Source organism: Phoenix dactylifera, unplaced genomic scaffold, assembly GCF_009389715.1.
Source record: "Phoenix dactylifera cultivar Barhee BC4 unplaced genomic scaffold, palm_55x_up_171113_PBpolish2nd_filt_p 000557F, whole genome shotgun sequence".
NCBI classification, from domain to species: domain Eukaryota; kingdom Viridiplantae; phylum Streptophyta; class Magnoliopsida; order Arecales; family Arecaceae; genus Phoenix; species Phoenix dactylifera.
In genome coordinates, this window is record NW_024067964.1 from 282077 (window position 1) to 295192 (window position 13116).

Below are 13116 nucleotides of genomic sequence, written 5' to 3' on the forward strand. Positions count from 1 at the left end.
GAGTTTTTCTTTCCTTTTTTCTTTTTGATGCTACTCTTGGGGTTCAATCATTTCTTAGAACCCTTATTTCCCGATTTCCTCATAGAGGTGCTATTTATAAGAAGGAGTGGACCTTTATCCTTCTTAATATGCCCTTCAGCTGTTTTGAGCATATTTAACAGCTCAGGCAGGGAGGTGTTCAGCTTGTTCATGTGAAAGTTCACAACAAACTGAGAGAATGAATTAGGCAGTGATTGCAGGATCAAATCCTGACTGAGCTCACTATCCATAGCAAAACCTAATTGACTTAATCTGGTGATCAAGTCTATAACCATAAGAACATGGTTTTGCACTGGAGTTCCTTCATTCATTCTAGCACGGAACAACTGCTTAGATATCTCATACCTAGCAGTCCTGCTTTGTTCTCCATACAACTCTTTTAAATTGAGAAGTATGTATTGAGTGTCCATGCCAAGGTCCGCCGTACCGGTACCGGTCGGCGTACCGGTGGCCGGCCGGACCGGTACGGTACCGGTCCGGTCCGGTACGTACCGGCTGGTACCGGTCCCGTACCGGCCGGTACGCGGTGGTTTCAAAAACCACAGCGCGCGGCGCTGTGGTTCTATTAAAAAAAAAAAATCGTACCGGTGTGAACCGGCCGGTTCGCACCGGTACGAGGCCGGTACCGGCCGGTACGGGCTCCGAACCGGCCGGTACGCACCCGTACCGGCCGGTTCGGATAAAAAACCGGGAAATACCGGTTTTTTATCCGTTCCGGTACCGGTCCACGGCCGGACCGGTACGTACCGGCCCGTACCGGCCGGTATGGGCCGGTACGACATTCCATGGTCCATGCCTTCATGTTGCCTCTGTAATTCATTGTTCATAGAGGCAAGTATGATACATTTGACAGTCACACTGTCATTTTTCCACATCTTATGTGTGGCAACCTCCTCTTCTGTAGCATCATCCCCTAGATCTCCAAGATCAGGGGTTTCAAGTATATAGGAAATTTTCTCCTGAGTGAGTACTATCTTTAAATTTCTCAACCAGTCCACATAGTTTGGTCCGGTCAACTTGTTGGCATCTAAGATGCCTCTTAGTGAAAGTGAAGAAGCCATTTAATAATTCTACATATGCAAGAACAAAACTAATATAAGCAGACCAATCATGATGACATGTTTGCAACTAGATAAGGACTTTAATCTAATTTGTCTCCTACTATTTTTATCGAATATCATAGCCCTCTCCTATGATAAACGTGAAAATATAATTTTTCTGAGTAGGGTTGAGATCCTAATTCATCATAAAAAGCCTTGTGTTTACACAACAAACTCTTATGAGTTCAAAGGTAGGAAACTCTTTCCAATTGCATCTCATGCAATTCTCAACTTTATCTTGTCCTCTTAAAATACTTATTGCCTTGTGTTAGCACAACAAACAATAATATTTTAGTTAAGTCAAACCCTTCATTTCCATATAGTCATATTCGAATAATATTGCCCTTGTGGTTGCACAACAAGGCAATATATATTAAAATATGCCATAAGCATCTTAATGCACCAAGACAGTATAACATCAGTCCCCATTGCAAGTCTTGTGTTAGCACAACAAACTAGCATAGATCTTGACATAATAATATCGAGGCATGAAGGAAGGCTATCAATAGTGTTATATCAATATTAAGCTTATCCATAATAGGCAATCAAACAATTGGCCAGGTAAGCAGGTGGGAGGCTCCCCTTACTCAGAGAGTAAGGTCCTAATTAAGTAACCACCTTTAGTGCTTTCCTTAGACACCAATTAGATTAATTGTTCTAGAATGGGTTAGCTCAAAGTTTTTCAACACTATGACTTAATATAATTTTTATTGAGGGCTTACTAGTCTCTAGCACATTCTTTAATTGTAACATACATTTAACATGTCTAAAATAAACTATTATGCATCATGGCTATCTCATAGCATGTATAAATCATAAGCAATTAATTAACATGCTTCAACATATTTTCATATGGAAAATTTCATATCATGATATTTTATTACATAACATATCATATATTAATCATACATTTCAGCATTTCTCTAAGCATATGACATTACTATCTCATAGTAAATTAATAATCATACATCATACATAATTATTTGATTGAACCAATTAAGGATGGCTCTGATACCACTGTAGGGTTTTAGCATGTTATAATGCGCAGCGGAAGTTAGGAATTTTAAAAATTTCTTGATAAAGTTCCTTAACATAAAACCCTTATAAGCCAAGATCACCTTAATGGAAGCAATCAAATAATATAATATAAATGCAGAAATAGAAGAATACCTCTAACGCTAATCCAATATGCAGAATTTCCACTAGGTGCCCAAGTGTTCACCCTCCAACGTTAATCCACACGAAAACTTGATTTAAGTCTTAAGCTCCAAAGACTTTGATCCTTAATGCAGAATTCTTAAAGAACTCTAATGGCTTGCTTTCCTTTCTTTCTATTTTTCTTTAACCTTCTAAAATTACTTCTAATCCTTTTGTCCTAAAGAAGACCACCTTGTCTTGGCTTAGGACACACTAGAAGCAATGCTAGAAAGAAAGAAACTAATGTAAGAAAGAAAGAAGAGAGGAGTGGGGTGGAGTTGGAATGATGAAACCCATGGAGTGCTAGCCTATTTATAATAGGTGTAGGGATGCATCTCCAAGGGATGCATCCCATCCACACATCCTTTCATGAAAAGACATCATCTAAGGGCCATATCAAATAAGAGGAGGTGCAGATCAAGTGAAGAGGTGTATCAAATGATATGTCCTTTCATGTGGTGCCATATTTTGACCAAGTCAACATCACATGCTAATCACATGTCCATCATGCCTCACCTCTTGATCTTTCATGATGATGATCCAAGGGCTCCAATGCAAGGCGCCATTTACTTGACCCATTATGTCTTCATCCAATGGTGGGATTAAGATCCAATGGTCAATTATGATAGCCATCCTCTAACCCAATCCAATTGGGTTAAACCAACTCTCCATTATGTCTTCATCCAACGGTAGATCAAGATCTAACGGTCTAGATTGAATGATTTATTAAATCTAATCCAATTAGACTCAAACCAAGCCAATTAGGTGCCAACTCTTGGCTAACCCATATTAGAAGATGATCTAATCAAATTAGATCAATTAAGAATCAGATTCGAATCCAATTCGAATCAAGAGCTAAGGGTTTGCAACACCTGCTAGGATGTCTATCTTGCAAACATGATCTAATCCAATTAGACCCTTAATAAGTTTTCTTGTGTGTGACCTATTGGGTTCCATACTTAGCCAGCAATAGGTGTGAGTGCAAGTTGACCCAACTTGATTAGAACTCTTCTAATCGATTTAAGTCCAAACTGCGCGAACCCAAACTTAACAATTAGAATCCTTTCTAATTGGTGATCGAATTAAACTCTTTAATTCGATCAAACCTATAAGACAAGATTGACGTCTAGCAACGTGTCATGTCTACCCGGAAAATATGGAATTTGGTGGAAATACCAAAAATACCCTTCAGTGGCAAGTTACCGTGCAATTCAATCATTTAATCAAACTGCATCCCGAATATGTATATGAGTATGAATATATGTCAAACTCAATTTTATATTCATATATTTCTCAATCTTCTAATGATAATTCGAATAATGAAATATTAGAAACTCTTTCTAATTTTCATTGTGCTTTGATCAAAGACTTTCTGAATTATCATATGATTAGAATAAATAGGATGCGATCTTCTCTTACTAGAAGTGATTAATTCCTTGTTGACCTACTCATAACCTTCGTACACATTCCACCATATCCAGAAGACCTCGTACATAACTTATTGTCATGAATGAGTGGAAACCAAAATATGGATTTATGTGCACAAGATACTATGGTGATCTCAGGTCAAAGGATCAGTTGCACAACTCCCACTAAGAGAATCATCTTTTGACATGTAAGTAAGACTTCATAAGATTTCTCTTTGTAGGTCAATTCAGTGAACTCATTTCTCTAATGAGCACCCACATCTTTGTATTAGTGTCTCCACACAAGTGATTGTGAGATCAATCACCCTCTGCATCGAGCATACATAAGATGTGCCAGTCTTTCCGGTAAACATTGATCCTCGACTCAATGTACCAATGACTGGGAATATTTAAGATTAGGATTTTAAGATTTTAGGTCTCACTAGTATGATCTCATCATAGCCTCAAAATCATTGTCTTAATCTAAGAGGTTCATCACAAATATAATCAACAGCATATGATGAAACACAATGCCTTTATTTATATTAAATGTCATGTACATGATTTAGAAAATCAAAAGAAAATCCTTCACAATACATATTGCGATTGGCTTGTAGGGCATCTACTCTTTCAAAAACCCCAAGTCATACCGCCACGGAGGCGCTCGACTAGAGAACGCCGACCGGAAAGGCGCTCGGCCAAAGAATGCCGACCAGGAAGACGCTCGACTAAAGAGCGCCGACCAGAGAGAGCGCCAAGAGGCGCCCAATCAAAATAACCAAGTAGAGATGCTCGGATAGAAAGAGCCGACCAGCGGACGCCGACCAGAGAAGCGCTCAACTAGAAAGCGCTGACTAGAGACAGCGCCAAATAGAGGCGCTCGGCTAGAAGGTGTTCGCCCAAAGGGCGCCGACCAGGAGTACTCGAAGCAACCCCGCCACAGGGCGCCCCTCTGGGCGACCAGCTCGGCTCGGCACCCTTGCCGAGCCGATGCCTTAACTAATACTCCTCCCCGCCAAGCTTTCTCGAAAGGTCCGGCGGCTATACACGCGACTCTACTATAGCCTGCCACTATCTCCAAGCCATCAAGGCATAAGATCTCTGCAGGTATTCGGCACGACCTGCCATTAATGCATGAGACTCCCTCAAGTCTCCGATGCCCCCAGTCATTTAATGAGCACGGCCCAAGACGATCTCCGGATCACTGAACCATCAGAGCGTATGGCTCTCCCTGACCGCCGGTTCATTCGGTAATAAATGCACTTACCATCCACGGACCCCAGGCCCACCACAGCCGGCGGTTCAACCACTCCAACAGGTCCGATCGACCGTGACAACTCCCTGATTCCGGTCCGATTCGGTCCCGTTCTCCACTACGCCATTAATGGGCCAAATCGTGCCCAATTATTACAAAAGAGGACAAACCTCCTGTCACCTCCCAGGTAACAAAAATCTTTCTATAAAAGAAAACCTGGAGGGAAAAGGAAGGGGCCCGGACAGAACCCTCCTGGACCGGGTGAAAAGAAGCAAACGGCACAGACACAATAGAGGATATCACCCTCTTCATCTTCTTCATCTTATCCAAATATTCCTGCTGTCTTCTCCATATACTCTCTTCCTTGCTCTCTCCACATATCTGCCCCCTCTGACTTAAGCATCGGAGGGCCGGCGCCGGGGAGCCCGGCCACCGGCTTTTTGCAGGACTTACACCCCTCCAGGAGGACGTCACCAGTCGGCGCGCCGCCGACCACCGTCCCTGCAGCGAAGCTCCTCCTTCCCCGGCTTCGCGGTAGCCCCCGGGTCCAATTTCCAGCAACAGTAACCAAAATCATCTGTACCGTATCCAATGAAGAAACACTTTTTGGACTTTGCATCTAGCTTGTCCCTTTTCTCTGCATTGATGTGCACAAAGGAAACACACCCAAAGACCCTCAAGTGTGACAAATTTACTAATTTTTCAATCCACTCTTCTTCAGGCAATTTGCAATCTAGGGGAACCGACGGGCCTCTGTTTATCAGATACACTGCGGTGTTGACTGCCTCAGCCCAAAACATCTTGGGCAAACCAGCATGGATCCTCATACTATTGGCTCTCTCATTCAGGGTTCTATTCATTCGCTCAGCCACCCCATTTTGCTGCGGTGTGCTCGGTATTGTCTTCTCCATTCGGATTCCATTCACTGCGCAGAATTTCTTGAACTCGCTGCTATCATACTCACCGCCATTGTCAGACCTTAATCGTTTTATCTTTGCACCAGATTCATTCTCCACTAGACTTTTTCACTTCTTAAAGGTGACAAATACCTCTGATTTGTGCTTCATGAAATAAATCCAAGCCTTTCTGGTAGAGTCGTCGATGAACGTGACATAATAGTGTGAGCCTCCAAGAGATGCAACCGGTGAAGGCCCCCACACATCTGTGTGTACAAGCTCTAGCTTTTCTGTCTTCGGTGTTCTTCCACCCTTTGAGAAACTGACTCTTTTCTGCTTTCCAAATATGCAGTCTTCACAGAGACCTGCATCAACAGTTTTCAGATCTGCTAGCTTGTTCTTCTTCACCATTATCTTCATACCTTTCTCACTCATATGTCCGAGTCTGCGATGCCAAAGAGAACTATCTGCACCTGTCTCTGCTAATGCCACCGTATCCTTGGTGTCATTGGTCATGTAGAGTGTTCCCAACTTGTTCCCACGTGCTATCACCATAGCTCCTTTGGTAATTTTCCATGAACCACCTACGAAGGTAGTAACATACCCTTCGCTGTCAAGCTGCCCAACAGAAATCAAGTTTCTCTTCAAGCCTGGGACATGCCTCACATTCTTCAGTTTCCACACTGACTGATTCAGCATCCTGATATGAACTTCACCTTTTCCCACAATATCTAAAGGCTCATCATCAGCGAGATAAACCTTTCCGAAGTCTCCTGCAATGTAATTTAGCATACACTCCTTCCGTGAGGTAGAATGAAACGAAGCTCTAGAGTCTAGTATCCACGATTCCATAGGACTGTCCACGCTGAGAATCAAAGCATCGTTGGCTTCATCTGTGGTTGCATTCACGGACTCCTCGTTCTGCCCCTTGCTTGGATTCTTCTTTCTGAGCCAACAATTCTTCCTCGTGTGGCCCATCTTGCCACAATGCCAGCAGCCATCACCTTTCGATCTAGACTTGCTCCTCCTCTTAGACTTCGATCTGCCACGGTTTTCACTGCGTTGCACAGTTCTTCCTCTACCTTCAGATGTGTTTAGAATCGAAACAGATTTCACACCAGACTCCCTCCTTCTGATATCTTCACTGAGTATCAGATTTCGGACCTCCTCAAACTTCAGTTTGTTTGAGCCGCAGGAACTGCTTACAGCTGTCACCGTTGCACCCCAACTTTCTGGCTAGGAGGATAGGAGAATTAGAGCACGAACTTCATCCTCAAAACTGATTTCCACCGAACTCAACTGGCTCCTAATCAGATTGAACTCATTGATGTGATCCGTAACTGAGGAACCTTCACTCATCTTCAGATTGAATAAACGGCGCATCAGGTACACCTTATTGGAGGCCGAGGGTTCCTCGTACATATTCGACAGTGCTTTCAGCAAACCTGCTGTTGTCTTCTCTTCCAAAACGTTGAATGCAACGTTTCGAGCGAACGTCAAGCGAACAACTCCCAAAGCTTGACGATCCATTAAATCCCAGTCGGCCTGTGACATATCTGTTGGTTTCATAGCTTCAAAAGGTAGATGAAGTTTCTTCTGATACAGATAATCTTCGATCTGCATCTTCCAGAAACCAAAGTCTTTGCCGTCAAATCTGTCAATCTTGACCTTGCCTTCTTCAGCCGCCATTGCTCCCACTTTTTCCTTCGAACCAGATTGCTCTGATACCAATTGTTAGGGATCAACCCTACGATTGCGGAATATAAAGGATAGTAGGAGAAAAAGAAACACGATAAAAACAATAGCAAACGCACAAGACACTCAAGTTTATGTGGTTCGGAGTCTCTTGCTCCTACGTCCACAGCCGCACAGATCAATATTTCACTATATGATCAAAGGAAGTTACAGAGATTCAAGAGAAGAGAACAAACTCTCTTTCTCACAGCAAACAATCTCTCTCAAGACGAGCAACACGTCGTCTTCCTGATGCACACAAAGGATCTACTTTTGGAACCTCTCGTTGATGAGTTCTAGGGTTTCTCTAGGTTGCAACATACCTCTCGTGTCCCTCAAGAAGTCTATATATACCTCCCAATCTCTTACTTTGATTAGGGCTCAAAAAACCTTGGCTTGGACCCGGTTCATAACTCAGCCTCGCGTGAAAATCGTGCTCGAGTCGACTCCCACAATTCTGCGAGTCGACTCGGCAACAGTCCACAGAAAATGCCTCTCTGTCTGCCTGTGGGAGTCGACTCCTGGAGTTCTCGAGTCGACTCCAACACTGGGGAGTCGACTCCAAGTCTGCTGGAGTTGACTCCAAAAAGCTGTGCCAAGTCTACCTGCGTGCCAGAGTCGACTCCAAGTCTGCTAGAGTCGACTCCGGACCTTGCTGAAGATTTTTTTCTTTGCTGATTCAACTCTAAATCTTCTCGAACTCTTTCCGGCTTGTCCCTTGATCCTCCACCACCATAGTGCACATAGGGGTCTAGAAAAAAAAGGGAATGGATCAGGCTCCACAACCTAACAAAAATTTCAATTTCCGTTCTAAGCCAGTCCTAGAAGTTGATGGCCGGTGTCATTGAATAGAAAATATAGAGGATGGAAATATATTGAGAACGACGGTGCCTTTCACTTAACAATCTAGTTTGACAGTTAACACAGGTTTTTTTGGCAGCACAAGTACATAGTTGTTTTCTTGCACACGCATACCTGAGGATTCATTTCGATAATACGGATGGCAAATTAGTTTGATCAGAAAACTTTAGACAGATACATCTAGACACTCAATTCATGATGAAATACTTGATCCTAGACGCTCACTTATCATTATCATGATTTTAAAACAATTGCTCCAGCTACTCATTTGGATTTTGCATTCAGTGCCATTGCAGTTCACTGGTTCATGCGTTCAAACATTGATGTAGGTTAATTTAAATAATTCTTTTCAGGCATGAACATTCTAGACTTGGGTAATGATCTGAGATGTAATGCCAGATGCAACACCGTGAACATGCATAACTAAACGTGAGCAAGACGAGTATGAACCAGTTGGAAAGAACAGAAGGACCCCTTCCAAAGTATTTAGTATCTACAAAGGGCTTTACCCTCAATCTTGCCAATGTTAGATGGAAGCTGTGGCATTTTTTGAATTAGATACAATCACGGTTTAACATAAGTCCTGGAAACCTGAAGCTAAGGAGATCTCATTATCTAAATAAGAAATGAGAAAGAGCTTGCAAGGTGTTCACATAATTAACTTATAATGAGAAATAGGATAACTGTACAAAACATTACATTTCCAAAATGGGAATGAAAGACCAAAAAGTGCTGATATGAGCCAAAAAAAAAAAGACAGAGAAAGAACAAAGTTAACAACAACAATTTGTAACTAAAACTGTTTCCAATTTCAGGATTAAAAATTTCTTCTCGACAATGCAGTAGTTAAAAAAATGTGACGGTTAACTTATTGGAAACAGCAACCTTGTTTCCAATCCTATATCTGTGCATGGAACTCGATACAATAAATGCATTTGATTAAGGAAGAATGATCAAAAAATCCTGAAAGATTCTCTGGGCAAGTAATTTGATACAATAAATGAGTTTGATCAAGAAATAATAAAAAAATCATGAAAGTTCATATGTTTTTGTCAGATTGGTTTCAAATTGTAATTTATTAGGGGAGAAATGATATGAAAATGTCATTTGTAGTTATGATGAGTGATGGATGGGCATTAGTAGTGAAGGGCCCATAATTTGATCTTCAGAGCTAGAACGTTAGAAACCTCGATTCTTGCCAGCATGCTTTAAGCCTTCATATTGCATAAGACTTGACTCCTTTTCTGAATATGACTAGACTTGAGATTCATAAAATACAAGTGAGAGATACATTGATGCTGTCTTATTCATGCAAGTGATACTATATGGAATTATTGATCTTTAGTGGCAATCTTTTAGAGGTCAGTGCAAAAGGATGAAAGGAGCTTTTGCTGCTAGAACATATGTGAGAAGGGAAAAAAGGTTCTGACAATCCATTGTTGTGGGCTTAAGTCACTTTGAGTTCATAGATCAGTTGTATCAGGCCCATGGATCTTTAGGTTCTTGAGAACCTGGCTTGACAAAAATCTGGGTCCTCACGTATCATTCAAAATCCATATATTTGTTGAAAATAAAAATCACATAAATCCATTTTTCACGTTTTATCCAAACATATATTCGAAAATCCCATTTCAGTTGATGTTTATAAGTTATGGAGAAACAATCCAAGAAATAGGGCCGTAAAGTGCTTAGAAATTTGGCACGTGACAGCTGTGATAAGGTTTCAAGTTTCTCTTAATTGTAATGAAACATGGTAAGTGGCCTAGAAAACTTAACAACAAATTACAACTTATGATGAAAATCTAAAACAACCATAATATGTTACTTTGCATGAACTCATCTTGGGTTTAGGACCTTCATGATGCAGTCTTTATATCTAGCATATTCCTTTCCTAAAAGTTTGATGGTACAGTTGAATGTCATGCTTTTTGATTACGTTATTAATAATGGGAACATAGGACCATTACGTCTTATCTGTAACCATTGCCTGTCAATATTGGGATCCAATCATGTAACTGCAATGATTTCCACAACTTTAATTTCCCGTGGTTCTACGCATGGAAGTTGTACGAAAAGTTTTCATGTTGGTGGACATGAAAGCTTTGACTTTTAAAATAGGAGCATAATTGAGGCTGATGTACAGAGTAGCATGAAAACTAAGTATAGGTGTTAATATTTATGAAAGATGAAAAATGTCTGGACCTATTTCTTAGCAATTTATGATCCCATTTGCTTGAAAAACTCATATCCATTTGTGATGTGTATAATCATTTTCTGAACAATGTTCTGAATTTGCATTCAGATGAATATCATACTTTATCACTTGTCTTTCAGGTTAGCTGCATTCCTTACATGTACAGAAAAAGGAAAAGCATGCTTGTCGTATGTTGCATTGAGAGATGCACCAGCAGACTTGCATACAGACTCTCCCAGCTCATGGAATATATGCACTTCTGGCAAAGTGACATGCTCTTCAGTTGACAACACTGAGAACTATGCTTTATTTGGTGGGTAAGTTTTTCAAAGGCCTCAATTAAAACAGGGGTTTTTCTGGCGCTACTTATCAGGGTTATAGTATATAAGTTTAAGTAGACCTCTTTTTAAATGTTAACCTCTTTAATTAAAGGTTGATATACTATTCAGATTCTTGTGACTTCAGTGATGAGATCATTAGAGGGTGTTTCACTTTTTTTCTAACACAGGAAGGGCATCGAAGTAAATTTGTGGGATCTTACCAACTGTAGTAAGATCTGGACTGCAAAATCTGTGAGTCTTCTCATGCTTCCATACTGCATCTTAGCACATTATGTTTTAGTACGTTTTCTTTGATATTAATTGGGTTCTTTCTTTTTGCTCTTGACCCCTCTGAAGCCTCCAGCTAACAGCCTTGGTATATTTACTCCGACCTGGTTTACTGCTGCAACATTTTTAAGCAAAGAAGATCATCGTAAAATTGTAGCTGGCACGGCCAGTCATCAGGTATCACTCCATGATCTTCTCACAAGGTTAAGATTACAAGACACAAGAATGTTCTCTAAGATTTGAAGCTAAGTAGGCATATTATGAAGTTCCGTTGCCAAAATTATTAGAACATCGTGGTCACAAGATTATCAGGTGCCCTTGTGATTCGCTGTTACGATAACATCAGCTAATGCTGCTTCTAATCTAAAGACTGTACTTGCATACTAGCTATTTGAACAATATTCAATCATTGAAAGGGTTCTTGTGTTTATAGAGATTGATTTTGCCAAAATTTTTTGCTATTGGTGTATTTGGATTTGCATATTTGCAACGCATTGTTGTTTCCTTTCAGTTGTCCACAACTTGGGAAAACTACTTTCCACTGTTAGCTTCATCTTCTTTTTATTCTCTTTTGGAAACTGGTTGGACTTGCTGTGTGGTAATAATGTACTTTGTTACAGGTTCGCCTTTATGATATCTCAGCCCAAAGAAGACCTGTCATATCTGTCAGTTTTCGAGAATCCCCAATTAAGGCTGTCACTGAAGATCTAGATGGTTATACCATCTATATAGGGACTGGTTCTGGGGACCTTGCTTCCTTTGACATGAGAACAGGTATGCTAATTGTGCTAAAAGATGAATACTTCTCTATTGTGCTGTTCATTTTTTTGTACTAGCTCATATTTTGCTTTTTCAGTTTTGTACAGCCGTACTTTTGTGACTGTCTGCTATTGTTATTTTGTATTTGACCATTTTCACAGCCATACAACAGTTTCCTTGGGTCTTACCCCCATTATTCAGTCATGAAACTGCTTGCCGTTACTGTAATAAAACAAAACAATGTGCTGCTTTTTGTTAATATCCATTATTAAAAAGCACTATCTCAATATTTTTAGGTAGGATTTTCATATTCTCAGATCCTCTTTTACCGTGCAATTTTACATGGACCATATTTTTTCATCATAGCATACTTATTTCAGGGCATTTACCTTTTTCCGAGTCCAAATGGTCTTGAAACTGGACTTACAACCTACCACTGTTTCATCCCACATGGGCAAAGCAGCTAGTGTAGGTGAAGCACAAGCTTGATACATAGAATATCGGATTACAAACACTGCACAGGCTATGAAGGCATAATCAATCAAATAATGGGCCAACAAAACCCGAAGCATACAAGCACTCTTTAACTTTGTGGACACACTTATAGATACTTCTGTGGTATTCAATTGGTCTTTTGATGGTAACAGTATATATAATGGAGTATTGCATAAAAAGTATATGAAAAGAGAGTGTGAAACAAGATAAAAATTTAAAATCAAATTTAAAAGAGATAATATAGAAGTTTGGAAATCAGTATGGAATCTATAATTTCTGCCATGTATGTCTACCATGATTGGTAAAGGTGCACCTTTGGTGTCTTGTGTATACCAGTATATAGTGTGAGAACTTCAAATCCTACCACCCCTCCTATCACTGTGAAAACATCAAGCACAGTTATTTTAGATCCTCAAAGCGAATTTCTGTGTTTGATTGTGTTGCAGAAAATGTCTACTGTACTAGCAACCTCCATGTACTCATCATGCTAAGTGCCCAGTGATTGGTGGATTGATGCATGCACATTAAAAGGTTAAGGTACCAATAGATGTGCTGGTTAGCCATTTTACTGG

The 13116-nt window shown here is 40.5% G+C and overlaps 1 protein-coding gene across 3 annotated transcripts in view; it reads left to right on the top strand.

The window, feature by feature from the left end:
- LOC103719683 overlaps positions 1-13116 on the top strand; it is a 51193-nt gene that overhangs the window by 24294 nt on the left and 13783 nt on the right. For all 3 annotated transcript variants that reach the window (XM_008809042.4, XM_008809044.4, XM_039119470.1), the window contains exons 6-9: positions 10823-10999; positions 11191-11254; positions 11360-11467; positions 11911-12064. In XM_008809042.4, coding sequence (XP_008807264.1) covers positions 10823-10999; positions 11191-11254; positions 11360-11467; positions 11911-12064 — 503 coding nt within the window. The remainder of the gene's footprint in view (positions 1-10822; positions 11000-11190; positions 11255-11359; positions 11468-11910; positions 12065-13116) is intronic.